The 17,316-nt window shown below is 38.9% G+C and overlaps 1 protein-coding gene across 1 annotated transcript in view; it reads left to right on the forward strand.

The window, feature by feature from the left end:
* Nucleotides 1-17,316, forward strand: part of CEP350 (centrosomal protein 350) — a 73,367-nt gene that overhangs the window by 18,074 nt on the left and 37,977 nt on the right. Inside the window, 15 exon segments of the mRNA XM_054384425.1 lie at nucleotides 1,370-1,500; nucleotides 4,205-4,348; nucleotides 4,946-4,948; nucleotides 5,147-5,796; nucleotides 6,454-6,575; nucleotides 7,995-9,055; nucleotides 9,806-9,956; nucleotides 11,049-11,206; nucleotides 12,064-12,253; nucleotides 13,846-14,044; nucleotides 14,155-14,343; nucleotides 14,961-15,071; nucleotides 15,303-15,417; nucleotides 16,236-16,401; nucleotides 16,738-16,866. Of these exon segments, the coding sequence (XP_054240400.1) occupies nucleotides 1,370-1,500; nucleotides 4,205-4,348; nucleotides 4,946-4,948; nucleotides 5,147-5,796; nucleotides 6,454-6,575; nucleotides 7,995-9,055; nucleotides 9,806-9,956; nucleotides 11,049-11,206; nucleotides 12,064-12,253; nucleotides 13,846-14,044; nucleotides 14,155-14,343; nucleotides 14,961-15,071; nucleotides 15,303-15,417; nucleotides 16,236-16,401; nucleotides 16,738-16,866 (3,519 nt within the window).

The following is a 17,316-nucleotide window of genomic DNA, read 5'->3' on the forward strand; positions in this document are numbered from 1 at the left end:
ATGTAAGCGTAAACCATACAAAATGCCTTTATTTTGGTTTAGCACTTAGGCTAAAGGATATTAGATGGACCCCAAGCTCCAGTCATTCTGTCTTAAAGATGTTCAGGATTGGCCGTACTAGAACAAAATTGCTGTAATGTGAACAGAGTGACTGGGACATAGCTTCTAGTTTCCTGGGATTAGGAAGGAGCTTTTTGTCACTGAAAGCTAGATTTCTGCAAATAAGTCACTGAGGCTTCTGGTACTTGGCATATTGATTCTCTCTTTCCTGCACTTGTCAGCCTCAAAGACAACTGGAAGATTTGTGAGGAAACGGTATTGAGGAGGAGTCTTAAAGACTCTTAAAATTCCATTTGCACATTGTTTAATGTGACCAGTAGTTCTTCCCTGATGCTTCCATCAGAGAGTTGATTCAGCTGAAATTAGGGCCTGTAAAAGTTCATATTGGCATCCAAATAAAGCTTCAGATCTGTCCATGGAGAGGGTTGCATCCTGTCTGACCACATCTTTTTATAGGAGAGGAAAAGACAACAGTGGTAATAGTGGCCATGAAGTTCCTTATTGACAGTTCACTTTTGGGATTACAAAAAGAGCATCTTCAAGGAGTGTAAAATAAAGTGCTTTCAAAATCTTTGGAAGTGTCCAGTGTAGTCTGCTGAAATTGTTCATACAGCTTGTTAATCCTTGAGCAATTCTTGTCTCTGCTTTGTGCCTTGGGTAGCTGGGAAGCACACTTAGTGGGGTGGTGACTGATCCACATCTCAGGTTTTGTTCTTTGCCATAATGTGAAAACATGATAACATCTGGTTTTGGTAAGTGTCCCTGGCATCTTTACAGCCTAAAATCTAACTGTGTTGTGAGAGTTTAAGTCATACAGAGTAGTTGTTCATTGCTGGTTGAATCATGTGACAGGTTTTGAAGAAAGAGCACACAAGTGTTCTGTCTTTCATGTCCCAGCATGGAGGCAATGAGAGAATGTGCCATCATGCATTGATGTGGAAGCAGCCGCCTATGTGTTTCTTGAGGGAAGGAGTTACATGAACATGAGTGCTGTAAAGTGCAGCATCTATAATAGCAGAGAACCAATAATTGTTCCTGTCAAACTGTCAGTGCTTCTTTTAAAATTGAAAATTAACTTTTATGGCATTTCTGTGGCTTCATCACATTCCAGTGGGTAGGGAAACAGCACTCAAGTCAACATTTGCATGCTGTGAGGATTTTAAAATGCTGAACTGGGAGTAATTGATCTTGGCATAGAATCTGGGAGCGGCAGTGAATTTTATTGTGTTTCTCTGAGTTTTGGCTTTTCAAGGTAAACGTTGAGGCAAGCTTGTTATTCTGCTTTCTCCTGTGGGATATCACTTAACAGCTTTTGTTTGTTTTCAGAGGATTCAGCAATGAAAGGAAAACCTCTTGAGAAAAACAAAGAGAAAAAAGCAGCCAGACCAGTGCGGAAAGTGCAGAAACTGACACGGTTGTCAAGTCCTGAGTCCAAACAAGGTGACTGGCTCGACTCTAGAGTCAAGGCTGTTGCCATGCAGAGACGTTTAGTCTCTGCCTTCTGAGATGCACAGGAATGCTGCTGTATTGTGTTTGTAGACTGTATGCTGCTTTGGGGATGTGTATAATTTGTAGTTTTTTGGTTGGCTGTGTGTGCTTTTTTGATTGATTTCAGTTCTCTGCCTTCCCGCTTGCTGTGTGTACCTTATGGGAACTGCTGAAGAGCATGTGTTTCTTAGGTATCTGTCAGGCCAACACAGACAAAAAGCAGCAGTAGTACAGTTGTGGATCCTGCTTCTGTTTTGTTCATATTTGCTTTATTTTTTCTACCAATTCAGATTTTTTTTTTTACTGTTCTCTGACATTAGCTTTGTCTATTAAATAAAATTATTTACAGGAGATGATGTAAGCAGGATACTGTAGAGCAGTGCCTTAGTAGAAGAAAGTCAAATATATATGGAATTCTGTCAGTTTCCCAATAATGTTAATCTTTGATACTATGTAGCAAAAGAATTACGAAGACTTCCACTTCTGCTTCATCTGTGGTTTTAATTTGCATAAAAAATAAGTGGTTACAACTCCAGTCACACTACTGGGCAGTCTGTTTTTCTTTAAACACAGGTGAGGGTAGGCATCTCTTGCACCTTTTAAGGTTTTCTGTTTCTCCTTATGTACAGTGACCTGTAAGTAAACACTTTGTGGAAGAAAAAAAAATCCTTGAAAAATTAGTATAAAGAGTTGTTTAGAGAGGGAATATATGCTTCTTCATGCTGTAAATCATGAAGCTGCGTGTGAATATTTTGTGGTAACGAATACTAATACTTAAAAGTAACTGCTAAGTATGGATTTGCTCCTTCTTGTACTGATCAATTCCTACTTAGGGAACTATACTAAACTAACTTGGAACTGTCAGAAATATCTAAGTGTGGGAGGAGCACAGAGATTGCCTCAGATTTTAATGGCAGTGATTGTTCTCCATAGTGGATTAAATGTGAGGAGAATGATGGCCTGAAATCACTAGAAGATGAGAGCTAGATCTAAGTGGCATATCTAGGATGGTCCATCCTGCTTCAGTCATAGCAATAAGAAACTGCTTAATATAGCCAAGGCTATTAATAGCCACAGCTCGTGTTCCGCTCCGTTAGCGTGGTTTTGTTCCAACAGCTGAGTTGAAATGGAAAATGAGACTTTACACTGCCTTTTTAAATGCACATAGAAGTAACTGAGAACACTGAGTTCGGCAAGAGAACCCCTTTGGCTGAAATGTCTGCTTGAAAGCAGCTTGTAATGACATGTTTCAAGTGACAGATTTATAAAATACTTGGATAATTTACCATGCAAGCAAGGAGAACTGTTAGTAAATGAATAGTGGGCTACAGGCTTCTGACTGAACAGGTTTCTTCTTCCTGGTTTAAAATACCAAGAAGAAAAGCAGGGAGGGCAGGTGGGAACTGAGGGCTGGGATTGCCAAACCACTGTTGTTCTATTCTCCCGGATTTCACTTGAGGTTGCTTTGGTACCACCTCTAAAGCCCTGTTGGGCCCAGAGTATAGTGCCTCTTTTTCTGGCTGTGCTGTGTTCTCATTGCTGTGTCTGGGTTTATTTTGGCAGTGCTGTCAGAAGTAGAACCCTCAGTTGCATGGTTAGAAAACAACTGCCAGTTGGGGATTCGGGTTAGCTGCTTCCCTAGCAGCAAAATACTGCTAAATTATCTGAATTAGGTTATTCATAATCTTAATTCTATATGATGTTTTTCTCCAAAACGGTTTAAGGTCATTATTTCAAGAGAGTATATATTATTAATAACTTGAGGTTAGTGACATCAATGGCAAGTTGGATAAACCTAGCATTTAATTTAACCAATACTAGGTAAAGATGCCACCATACCCAGATTTTATCCTTTAATTTTATATAGGATAATAAAATAATACTAATAACATTTGTGTTTTTTCTGTCACTTGTAAGGTAGTCTGTTCTTGAATTAAGTATCAGCTAATACATTTTATCTTAACCTGTTTTCAGTCATAGTAGAGAAATACCAGCTGGAGGACAGTGAGTTAGCACTGGTGTAGAACACCTGCTGCTCAGTATCTTTTTAACCCACTCATAAGACACTTAATCTCAACACTTAATTACCTGTAGAAATCTCTAAAGTGTTGTATTTGGGTTTTTTGTGGGGCTGTTTTGTTTTGTCTTGTTTTTGTTGGTTTTGGTTTTTTTATATCAGCTAATAATCTTTTAATATGAAAGTTGAATTAACTGTTATCCCTCACCTTTATTTTTGTTCTTATTACAACACTTTAGATCTTTGTGGGTTTTTTCTCATTTTCCTTGTTGGAGTGGAGCTGAACAGCTTCTTCTCAGACCTCTTCAAATATTCCTCTCTTCTCAGTAAACTTTGGTTATACATATTTAGGCTGTATAACCCTTTTTTCTTTGTTAAATCAATTTTTGCAGGGCTTTAATGTGCTAGAGTGTGTTTTGGGACTTTTACACCATGGTCTGTGTAGGCATGAAGCACTGGTGGTTGTGTGAGTCAGCTATTGGGTGTCTTCAAAGTTCTGACTGTTTTTGTGTAACTGCAGCTTTACCACTTATGCAGAACTAAATGGTATATAAATGATTGATAGTTGAAATAAATGCTTTTTTGACGTGTTGGAAAATCCATCTAGTGCTTGACTTTTATTAATTAATTATTGTGTAGGTGGAAACTATATAATAAGTGCATCCTCCTGGCGGGAGGGACAGAAGCTGGCCAAAAAGATGCTGGGTCCAGCTCCCAGAATAGAACAGGAGAGAAGAGCTGTGTCTAGTGACAGAACAGGACGAGAGCGTGCTGCGAAGTTTGGTAAGTTGTGCTTTTATCACTGGACTTTTTTTATGTTGTTCTTAATTTGTTATGTGTCTGCAGACTAAAGCAGACTTCTTAGATGGAATGTGATCAGTTTCTTTTTTTAATAACTTCTACTTTCAACCTGGGAGTGGGAGGAGGAGAATTTTGCTCATATCCATCATTGGGATGTGTAACTTCTCGTAACCATTCATGAAGAACTTTACTTGGTGTCATGGAAAGCCTGTGCTGCACATCTCACTTCAGAGAGAATAATTTGCATGCTGCAGGGGTGCTCAGAAACTCTGGAAAAGATGTGAAATAGGTTGCAGCCACAAAAATGCATCACCTGCAGTCTACCTTTACCTCTTGAAGATAGCAGGGGAAGGAATGGCTAGCAGTGGTCCACAGGCCACCTGAATTTTCCAGATGTATATAATATGTAAACTATGATTAGACGTCCCTGGTTTACAGGAATTGTAGTTCTTGCAGATACTATATAACGTCATCCATGTGCATCATAAATCTTCATTACTCCCTCCACTAGCCCTTTCCAGAATTTATCCAGAATCTCAGGCAGGACAATAAAGGGACAGTGCTGCTTAGGCCTGTGAGGTGGTTTGGCTGTTAATAGTGTGAAGGGTGTGAGCTCAGTTTAAGAAAAGTCTGCTGTGTTCAGACCACGACACTGAATGTTTACTGTAAGATCTGCACTCTTTCCCCATCCTCACTTTGACAGCTGTTCGAGTGATGGTGTGTAATTTCCCAAATTATTTTTTTTCCTGAACTATTTGACGAGTCTTATTCTTCCAACAGGCCGTATTGGAAGGACAGGTTCAGATTCTAGACTGGATGTTGCCCGTAAAACCTCAACAAGTTCTGAAAGGTCAAGGAGTAAAATACGATCTGGGAATAAACTGAAGAAACTGGAAGCTATTTTTCCAGATGATAACCAAGCAGGTCATGCCCCTGTAAATAAGGACTTCCTGCCTGTGGAGATACGTGGAATTCTTGATGACTTGCAGTTGGATTCCATGAGTACAAAGCAAGAGAAAGATGTGGAAAAGCAGAATCAGAAACCTGTTTTGCCTACTCAAAACGCCAGGAGCCACAGTCCAACGAAAAGGAAACCAGACAAGATAGCTGCCATTGAGGAGCCTCAAGTGATCAGTAAGAAACGTCACTATGATACAGATGAGGTTCGTCAGTTCATGATCAAGCAGCAAGAGGAGAGGAAGAAGAAACAGAATGAAGAGAAGAAAGCACAAAAGGAGGCAACAGAACAGAAGAACAAAAGACTCCAGGAGCTCTACAGAAAGCAGAAGGAGGCTTTTACTAGAGTGAAGAATGTGCCTCCTCCTGAGCCTTCAGCAGCCAAACGGTTACAGGAAACCTATTCTAAGTTATTGCTGGAGCGTACACTTTTAGAAGAGCCACCTCAGCTGCCTGCAGTGCAGGAGGCACAGGTATAGCTGATTCACTAACTCTATGGGTTGCAGTTGTTTGCAGGAATAGGAGGTTGTATGCTCAGGAAGGTCATGACTTGTCCTGGTGTGATGATAATTCAGAAAAAGGACACAAGAAAAACTAGTTAGCTTTTGCTTAAATGTAATGGTTTTGATCTGGAGCCTTCTTGCTCTAGTGGCTGCTTCTCAGCACAGCAAGACCTACTGTGAAGGTGAATGGCAGTTATCCTTCTATTACAAATAGAAGCAGAATTCTGGATTTCAGCTAATAGCAGCAGTAAAGGTTGGCTTTTAAGAAAACATCAGTCAAATGCTGAATTGTCTGAAATTGCTTGCGGTCAGTAGACAAACTTCATCAGCAGTGAGTTAAATAAGTTTGCTGATCAGAAACTAAATATGAAAGTAAGGTAATATATGGTGAAAGACTAATATCAATCTGAAATATTCAGCTGAAGTGGTTCAGTATGGGAGCAAAGGTTTTTTTTCCCAATACCTTCTGCCCAAAACCTAATAAATGTCTTGTGAGCTTAACTGTGTGTGTGGTAAGAAAGATGTGATAAGAGAAATGTAAGCCTCTTTGAATTTTAATGAGACAAGAGCTTCTAAACTCCTGCAGACTATTAAAAAACTCATTTTTCTGCTTGCCTTCATTTCCAGCCCAAACCTGGTTATCAGCCATCTGGGGAATCAGACAAAGAAAACAAAGCTCAAGAGCGTCCTCCTAGTGCATCTTCAAGTAGTGACATGTCACTTTCAGAACCACAGCAACCACTGCTGAGGTGAGCCACTTGAGAGATACTCTAGTCTTCATCTCTGAGAGGTGAAATAGACTGGGCTCTAAAGTTCATTGGATATAAGGACAGTCATTGTTCCCTTGCAGTGAAGGGGAAGCTGATACAGGAAAGCATGTGAAAATTTTGGCTGTGGGTATTTTGTGGGTCTGTAAACAAATTAAAGTGATTGATAGTTGCAGTTAATCTTCTGCTGACATCCAGGGGATGTGCATTTCATATTGGGAGACTATTTCCTCTGCCATTGCCATTGGGCATCACATATCTTCTGATTTTTCTTATTTGATTTGTTCAGTGTTTCTATTTAATCTATTTTCTTGGCTTCAGGCCTTTAATTACTGTCTCTAAAGTACCAAAACCTTTGCATCTGTTTGCAGCTAAGTCTTTCTCTATTTCCTTTCATGCTGCTTTGCCCATTTGCAGTGTATTATCAAAGTTTTTCTCAGCGTAAGTCAAGATGCCCAACCAGCCACTTTAATATAAGGAACTAAAAATGATAGTGTCTTGCATCCTTGATATTCCTGTTGTGCAAGTGTATCTTCCTTTTTAATTGCATAATGAATGTCTGATTCTTAAACAGGTACTTTCTTCTTTATTTGTACCTTAACTTGGTTAAATCCACAGTGACTTTGTAAATTTAGTAAGACCTGTTTCCTTTCTAGAAAAGTTGAAGGAAGCTGTAGGAATGCTGAGTAGTACTGTGTATAGAACAGGCTGATAAATCATATGCTAGTAAATATTAGTGTAAGGAAAAAATGTAATACCAATAGTAGGGGAGAGATGAGACTTGAAGAGCTGCATGAGTTTGTTGGAGCACCTCGCAGTAAGCAGAGAAGCAACTTTGTGTGAGGATCTCCCTTGCTTTCCTAGTATTCAGAATATGTACAAGTGATATTAATGAAGGAAGGTCTCTACAGAGCTCCTGTCATACAAATGGGAGCTGTCTGGAAATGAAAAAACAGATGTCTTACAGAAGTTTAAACATCCTTGTATTTACAGTTCTTTTCTCTGTGTTGTTTATGCTTATCATAAGTGACAGCTCCAAAGAAACATGGGCTGAGTTTAACTGGAAGGGGAAGGCTGGGGCCAAGTAGTTCTGAGGGTGAAAAAAAAGGATGTTTCCTCCCTTCTGTAGCCAGAAAACTTTTGGAAAAGATGGTGATGATCATGATGAAAACACTCGTTACAACTCCAAAATGTACCATACACTATAAACAGCGTTTCAAATTTGAAGCTGTTGCATTATGTGGCCTTTTTTTAACATGTTCTCTGTTTATTGTCTGGTTCCCTGTCCTTCTGATTCCACCAAAAAGTATTTCTTCCTGAAAAAAACATACGTGACAATGATCCTTTTGTCTAAAACACCAGTACTTGTATAAGTCATCAATTTAAATGTTGACTTTCTAGGAACGATTTGATGGAGCCTCCACAGGTACAGCCAGACAGATTGAGCCCCAGAGTCCATCTCTCTCACCAGCAAGTTCCCATGGGCTCAAGTGGAGGCCCTTGCTCCCAACACTGGAACCTGGAGCAGATGGACCTTTTGTCAAAGGAGTGTGATGCGATGTTGGCAGGCAGGAGGTGCCATGCTACCCCAGTGGGATCGCTGACCATGAGGCCTCAGCCATACCTGAATTCAGCTGCACAGCAGAATCTCTTGGTAAAACCTACTGCTAACCAATATAAGAGCAAATTGGATCGGATTGAAGCTTTGAAAGCTACAGCTGCTTCCCTTACTAGCAGGATTGAAAATGAAACCAAAAAGTTGGCAGGGACTGGATTCAATTATGGTGCCATGTGGAACTCAGACCATGAATTTATGCAAGAAAAGCAGGGTGATGGGCGGTGGGCAAAGGCTGTGAGTCCTCCTGTGAGAGAGGAAAGTGAAGATGCCTATTCAGCCAGAATTCAAAAGATGTTGGATGCCTGTGTGTCTCATACAGCCTTTGGTGACAGCCTTCCTGGGGTAGGCAACCTTAGTGAATTTAAAAAGCTCCCTGAGACGATCAGGCCTCATACTGCTGCAGTCAGCCTTGGAATGAGATCCCCTGGTGCTAACCGGCATGAGGGGATACTAGGACATACATCTAAGAGACAGAGCGACTCACCAGGGCGTGAAAGCCAGGCTCACACTCCCACCAAAGCTGTAATTCCTCTTGAGTCCAGCATTGAATCTATCAGTGAAGGGCTTCTCCTGAGTGACGGAAGCTTCTCTGAGGAGGAAGGAGGCCAGCATAAACCGTTACAATTTGGAGGGATGGAGACGTTAAAAGAGAAGTATTTCTGTGTTCGGGAGAGAAATGCTTTTGAGCCCATCAAGGAGTTTCAGAAAGAAGCTGAGAAGTATTTGCCACTTTTCACTCCCACAAGTGGCATGTGCAGCAAGGGGCCCTGGGAGGAACTGGAGAAGGGAAGTCCCCACAGCGTCATCAACATCTTCGCAAAGAGTTACCAGCTTAATGGAAAAGGTAAAAATGGAAAAACTTCTCAAATCTCTTGTGAATTACTGCTTACTACTACCAGTCTTGCTGCTCCTTTCCCAGTTGTTATTCCGCTTCCATATCCTGAAAGATGTGGGGTTTCCATTTGCATCTTTGCTCACAGGAGTTAAAAAAAATGTTTCAAAGTAACATGACAGTTAAAAATCTAATAACAATGCCTGATTTTGAGAAGGGAAGGTTTTAGGAAGTTAAGTCTCTTGCTTAAGCCCAATTCAAGCATTAGTGTCATAGGGTGTCTCCTGCAGGATGACTTGATGTTCATTTTTTTGTACAAATTTATTTTTCATTTTATGAGTGCCTCATAAAATTTACCTCTTGCCTTGAATTTCTGATTTTGAGGAGGAATGCATTCTGAGAAGTTGATTTTAATCTTGTATTTTCTCTTGATTCTTTTTTCCTTCATTCTATTTTCCTTAAAGATGATTGCATTTGAATGTTCTACAAATGGCTCTACTCTTAAGCACTGTGATTTTCAAGAATGTTTTACCTGGAGCCTGTTAATGAAGTGGAGTATTCAATAATTTACAAAAAGATGACTGCGATTGTTACACTGTGTTAAAATTGCAATGAGATGTTGTTTTCCTGATGGTTTTGTGCTTGAAAAGAAGTCCTTAACTCATGGCTGGGAGCATTTTAATGTCTGCAGCTTTATTACCTGTTTGATGCGTGTTTGTATGTGGTTTCATTGGTGTCTGTTCCCTTTTGGTCACCCTTTAGCGTTTGAAAAGCCGAATGGAGAGACTACCCTTATGCGCCCTTTGCTCCCTGCCATGAGCCCTCCAGAGAGTGTGGTTTCTTACGAAGATGATTTTTCCTCATCACAGGGAAGTAGCACTTTAACAGACAAAAAGATTTCATGTGACCTCAGGTAATTGAGTGTTAGAATTCTTGTGAAAAATGAATTAATGCTAGTCAGAGTGATGAGGTATTTCCACAGGACCCTGCAGTTAACGTAGAAATCGGCATGGTGAGGATACAAATTAAACTATTTTTGCTAATTTTTGCTTTTAATTTGGCAGGTAGTTTTAGACAGTGTTCTTACCTTTGGAGTCAGGTGGAAGTTAGTTCTCCAACTTCTGTGTAAACTTGGTAATTTTGAAAAAAAGAAATCTACTTGAAAATATTAAAATAGTACTTTAGTACTACCTTTAATACTTCAAAATTTTGTAAAAAGCCTGTAATTACTTTCAGTAAGGGTTTGGTAACGCTTAGTAATGGATACACAAATTCTCTGTAAGAACTTCTGAAACCTTTTGTTCAGAATTAAAATTGAAGACTAAATCTGAGACTCCCCATGTTGCTACTGAATTCATGTGGCTTCCTTAATTTACTAAGACATCTTTTTTTGTAATGAGATAAATTTACATCCTTTGGGCACCCTAAGGAAGGCGACAAGTACTGTTTCTACTGGTGGTACTTCACCTCACAAGAAAGTAAAGTAAAAGGCACTTTGCACACTGAAAATGCTTGCTGGAGAAAGTGTTTTCTTTCTGATTAAGCTTCTTGATAGGTCTTCTATTGGTATTACTTCATACGTGCTACATTATCATCTTATTTGCAAATCTTTTGTAATTCTTTCTTGAAAATCACTCATATTTCTGTCAGTTGTTGATGTGTGCCTAGTGACCACTACATTCAGAGTCATTCTGAGGTTGTTCAAATCTGTAACTGTACAGCACTCTAGAGTTAACTTTGGAAAGGATGGTCGTTACCCATCTTTTATTGTTTAATAGTACCAGAAGTATGTTTCAATACGTTCAATATTATATCAAACTTCCTACTGTTTCAGCTGTTGTAGTTTTTGATCTCAAGATGAATGCTTTTCAAGATGGGCTAAAACTGTGCAGTTTTAGCCATCTGTCTCTAAAATATGGTGAATTTCTCATGTACAGTATAATGCGGGAGTTGGAAGTCCTTGATTCAGCCCTGTCAATGTGCTCCTTTTCAGTGTTGCTGGAAGCAGTAATTCAAGCATTCAGGAAGAGGTTCCTAGTAGGAAGTCTCCCTATGAACCTCCATCTGCAGAGCTTGCTTCTAACCATTCATCTGGACCACGGTCTGCAACATCATCCCGCTCCTCTGGTTCCTCGAAAAAGAGAGGGAAAAAGGAACGTAAGTGCAGTACATGACTGTAGAGTATTTTTCTAAGGGGATTTTCAGGTTTTCTTATTATGAAACTTGTAATCTTTCCTCATGTCTAGAAATGGTAATTTAATACTGATAGGAGGATTCCTTCCTGAGTTCTTTTTGACTCTGATAATTCTCTGACCTTAAAATGCAGTTATCTGAAATTAAATAAGCAAGAGATCAAAATGTTTCCTTTCCTCAAACAAATTAGTTAATTCTAGTATTCTCTGGAAGTTATCAGATTTGATACAGAGAAAATTCCTGGGAAATATGAGTTATGGCTGCATTTATGAAGACAATAAGAAGTTTGCCTTTGTATATTTCACCTTTGGATCAGTTTTCATAGTGCACAAATTAATAAATGTACTTCTTCCTACAATAACTTGTGTATTACAAAGCCATGAAGGAATCTAATACTTGTTATGCTCTTACTATGTAATCAGTGGATGACATAAGGAAAAGCTAGTTTTGAAGTCAATAAAAGAATGAGAAAAATAAGCTTTGACATTCCAAATTCTCTCTTCCTATGTTTTCAAAATTCTCTGGCTTACACAAAGAAAGCTGGGCTTTACTCTAATTACCAGTGTGAAAGTGTCAAATGCTCTTCTTTATTTAAAGTGATAGTGTGAAATGAAACCTGAGTGACAGTTTTGTTGACAGTGGACACAACAATCTCTTGTGGAAAGCTGCCAAACTTAGATTTCTTGCTTGTTGGATTTATAGACTTCTACCTCAAAGGCATATTTAAGTGGGGAAAAAAATCTCATTTATTTTTAGGCTCCTGATGGTTAAGATACTCATACTTTGAATGCCAAGTGTAAACATTTTGCAATGTTGTTGCTTTTTAGGGTTGGAGTCTTTCAGTGGAAGTTCTCACCACTTTCCTGTGGAAGAAGGGAAAATACTGTCTGAATTAGAGTGGGGATCCCAACAGGCAAAGAAGTCCTTATCAGGTAGCAGAATTTCTAGTAAAGATCACGAGCAGAACCCAGATACAGACAGCACGCTGGAAAACTTGTCTGGACACTCCCTAATGAGGTAACATGAACCTTGTAAGACTGTATGCAAACATAACTAAGCATGTTATCCAAAGTGGCTCTCTTTTTGGATATGCAAAAGCAAAGTAACAGAAATAATAAATGTTAGTAAGATGGGCATGCAGAAAATTTTTTTTGTTCTTGTATTTTAAATATGAAAGTCCAAAATATATTGCTGTAGTAAAAGAAAATGCAAATACAATTTCTCCTCAAATGATCCCTCTGTTTTTTTTAGGGATGACTGGCCAGTGTAGATATCCCATCAGGTTCAGTACCTCAATCATTGAAATATAATTTTTGTTTTCCCCTTCTACAAGTGGTCTGTAAGTGAAGAGGGGGAAAAATAGCCAACCTGTACATCTTGCTCTTTTCAGTAAGACCCACAGACATTTTTGGCTCAGCTTGTGTTCAGCTAATACTCATAAGTCCATCCAGCCCTGTGAGTTGATGCTTTTTCAAAGATGAACTGATGCTGGTTTTATGTTAATTATGTAATAAAGATAGCTTATAAATAGTTTTCACTGCACTTATTTCTAAAACGGAACAAATAATACGAATGATCTCTCATTCTGTGTGAGTAGAAAGTAGTTCTGAGGTCTTGTTTTATATTGATCACCTTCATTGATATCCACTATTGGTTTTGAAATGTACTGTGACCTCCTAAGAAATACCAAGTTAAAGCAAAACTTTATCCTAAAGGATTTAAACAGCCACTGTTGATCCTCTTTGCCTTAATAAAATTGGAATAATAAATTTAAGAAGTGTCTGCATCATTTCATGTATGTTTAAAAAAAAAAAAAGAGTAACCTTTAATTTTTTCTTGGAAAGTGTTGCTGTAGTATTTTAGTAACTGCTTAGGTCAAGTTTTAGCCTTCAGACATTTCACTGCATTTTGATGAAAGAGATGAAAGCTCAGGATAGCTGTTTATTGCATTCAGCAGCATTCATGTGCTGATAGTAACCTCTTTAGTTTTCAAAAATGCTGTTTGTGGTATTCCAATATCAAAATACTGCCCTAATTTGTGGTGAGTAAAACAAAACTCTTCACTCAGATTCTCAGATATGTAAATACATATGCAGGTAAGTGTCCTTCGATGCCAAGGTTTCTAACAGGAGGCACTGAAACTGCTTGTCTGGCCATGTAAAACATTCATATACTATTCTATTTTATTTTGTTTGTGTGTGTGTGCTAACTAGGTGTAATACTGGGGGGGGCGGGGGGGAAGAGTGCTGTAGAACCTTAACCCTGGAGTGCTGTACAGGTCTGGAAAATGTAAAGGAATGTATCTCTCTCTATATATATATCTTGTATACATTTCATATGTACATATGATTTTGGTTTTGTTGTTCGGGGGTTTTTTTAATTTATTTGTGTATATGTATGTATGTGTGTGTATATATATATATATATATATATATATATACACACACATATATATGAAGTGTCCATCTCATGAGACTGTTTCCTAGAGCCACACTGGGCCTGTGCAAACCATAAAAGACTTATGGTGTATATGTTATTGCTTTATTGTCATATCAAATGTCTGGACTTAGGAGAATATTGACTCCTTTCCTTTGTCATTTCACTTTTAGTTTCTCAGACAAGGGAAGACCCCAGAAGACACAGACTTCTTCCCCACCTCCTGGTTCCCAAAAAATGTTGCAGTTTGATTCTATAGCCAATACAGCAGAAAGAGTCAAGTCATCTTCTGGCTTCTCTGGACCCACAACAGCAGGGATGAAGCCTAATGCAGCTTTCCCTGACTTGAGCATGGGAACTGGCAGGTCTGGAGCAGGAGCAGCCTCAGCGAGCGGTGAGTTGTTCTGTTAAAAGCGTGCTAATCCCAGAATAGTTCTGATTTTTCATTATTTTTTGATGTGGGGCACTAAAGTCTGTGGAAGTTGACCAATAAATCTTATCCAGCAGGATGCATACGCTTCTCTCCTGCTGGTCTTCAGCATCGTTTGTCAGCAGAATTGAACTACCTTAGTGCTATTGAGGAGTCTGTGAGACAGCTTTCTGATGTAGAACGAGTACGAGGCATAGCACTTGCTCAACAAGAGAGTGTTTCTTTGGCTCAGATTCTAAAGGTAATGGAAAAAGACTTCCTTGTCTTACCTTCCTTTTTGTTCTCTTTTTTTTTTAATTTTGCAAGAAAGTTAATCAAATTAGGGCAAGGTATGCTTTTGTTAGCAATGCAGAGAATTCATAATGGGAGTGATGGAGTGTCTCAGTGTCCACTCTTTAGGATTAATATCTGTTACCTTAAGTGAATGAGTCACCAAGGAACTGGTGACTCTAGAGTATGTGTCATTAATACACTACTAGCTGTAATCATCACTTTGGTTGTGTACTGCAGTAAACCAAAAACTTGTCTATTTACTGGGTTTGATGATGGCTCCCAGTGACATGCAGTGTTCAGGCTGCACCAGTTCTCTTTCCTTGAAAAGCATGGTTTTGGTTGAAATGTCCTTATGTTCATAAGATTGCTTGTTCTAGTTTTTTAAACTTAATCTCCTAAATCATCTTTCTTCCATGTGTTGTCTCTGTCTACTTAGAAAGGGTCAGTCAACAGGCTGAAAATTTTACATTAGCAGAAGAGGCACTGCCTCCTATGTCTTTTGGAGATAGTTGCAGCCAGTACCTAGGGGAAAAAAGGTCTTTACATTTAACTTGCACGATAAAAACTTGTTTTCCTCATCCATAGGCACAGCAGCAGCGCCATGAACAAGACTTAGCTGTTTTGAAAATCAAAGCTGAGCAAGAAGCTTTAGAAAGTCAGAGACAACTGGATGAGGCAAGGCAGAAGGCAGCTCAGGTAATGCTGCCCTTCAAAAAATGTGGAGTGTATAAGAGGCAAAATGCTGTAAGTAAATCTTAATTTGAAGCTGTCAACATGTGGATAAGTGGTGAAGGGACTTAAAATAGCTGTAAAAACGCTTGGGGCCAATTTCAAACTTTTTTCCCCCACCAGATTTTAAGAAATAAAACTGTAGTTGTTATAGATAGTACATTGTGAAGAGCTGAGCTGTCTGTGTTTTGTATGTAGGTCCACGCAGAGTCAGTGCAGCACCGGGTCCAGGCACAGCAGGAGGCTGTACAAGAGACCTCATGCAAGGCTGCAGCCAAGCAGGCAGAAAGTGCGCATCTCACTACAGATGCAGGTCACTGTGAGGTGAGGTCCTGTGTGAAAGACAAAAGCTGTTCTAATTTCAGTATGCTTTTGAATGCCTTTTTTGCCTCTAGGTTGTTTTCTGTTCAGTGTTATTCTCAGTGCAACTTCTGTAACTCTGTAATGGGACAAATGATAGGACTTTAAAGGAGCTTTTCTGGCATCCTTAGAAATCAGTCACCAACCTTAAATCCTTGGTCCACAGTCTTACCTTCTTGGTAGCAAACTAAGTTTTTATTCTTCCAGGAGAGATTGATAGTGAACAAAATGTCTTTAATTTCTAAGAGTTGTGCTCCATCAAGGATTGATCCTGTCTCTGTTTCACCTGCAAATTAAATTAGAAAAGCAGGAAAACAGCAATTTTATGTATTTCTGAATATAGCAGAGCAAAAAATAAATAAGAAAAAAGGAGGGAGGGAGTATCTTCAACAGAGATCTTAACACTCGCTTTTTCCTTCTCTCTCTTTTTTTTTTTTCCCTTCTTGCCTTTTTTTTCTTCTCTCCTTTTTTTTCCTTTTTATTTTGTAGGTCTGAAATGTTTTATTATGTGGGAATCATTCTAGTGAGGAGGGTTTGCTTAAGTTGATCAGAATGAGAAATAGTGTCTTGCATGTCTGTAGTTTCATATCCATAATTCTTCTGTACATAAAGAATATTTACAGAGCAGTGTGCACATTTTACAGCTGAAATTGATAAATGTGTAGTTACAAAGCACCTCAGAAACATGTCTTACATGTTTGTTCAATAAATCAGTAAATTCCCTGCAAGAATGACTGTTTTCTCTTTCAGAACTGTTTTGATGCTACGAAGCTCATTGTATTTGTTTTTCTTGTACTCAGATGACAGAGATAGTACAAACCCAGATCTCAGACAATGTCAGTGCTCCGGCTGCTCCAGTCTCCTCCTTGTTTGACCAACAGCGGCAGCTCCACTTAAAGTTCCTGAAGCAACTGAGAGCTCGAAATGATGCAAACAGGTCTTGCATAGTTTCACATTTGGGAAAGGGGGGATAGTTAGGTTTTGCTTCACCTAATCTTGAAGAAAATTTGAAGATGGCATAATAAGTGAACCTTTAGGATTCCATCTTTATGCTGTCATGTACCCTAGAGGTGGTATTAACTGATTATGTGAAGGTCTCCGTAAAAGACTAGAAAAAGATGCTCCAAATGTTTTCTGGGGTGATTTAACTAGTCTAAGTGATCTTTTCAGAAATAGTGACTGTTACTACTACTAGTAAACTGATGAAAGCTTGTGAAAACTGTAGTGTTCTTTAAGACAACACAGATTTACCCAAATCACTTCTCTTTCTCAGGAAATGTGAGTCTGCTGCCGTCTCACAAGCTAAAGAGGAGACAGGTGACTTGAAAAAGACATACTTGCCAATATCTGATAGCTATTCAGAGTCTTCAAGATCAAAGGTTCATGATCAGAGGTAAGAAGAGTTTAGATTACACAGGCTTTTTTTTTTTTTTCTGTAAATAAGAACTAAAGTACAAAGGAATATCAAGATATTGACAGGTTGGACTTGGATCCTTGAGGTCTTTTCCAACCTTATTGATTCTATGATTCTGTGATTTCTTAAAAAAAAAAAAGGGAAATTCAATTTTAAACCTTCAGCAGGTAAACCTGTCTTGTATTACACGCCTACCAGAATTTGTTTTGACTTTAACTAAAAATCCTACTACACTGTGGTCCACAGTGCAATAGTATGTTATGTGTTAGTATTTTCAGTTTTGAATTTGCTGTTAATTGTTCTAATCGGACAGTTTGGGCTTTCCTAACTTAAGAATGGTTGACTTCCACATCTGCTTTCTCACTCAGCTGAATTAACAAGAGTCTAGCAGGCAAGTAAAGGGAAATGGTTACTCCCCTCTGTTCAGCTCCTATAAGA

This window comes from Indicator indicator, chromosome 10, assembly GCF_027791375.1.
Source record: "Indicator indicator isolate 239-I01 chromosome 10, UM_Iind_1.1, whole genome shotgun sequence".
NCBI lineage: Eukaryota > Metazoa > Chordata > Aves > Piciformes > Indicatoridae > Indicator > Indicator indicator.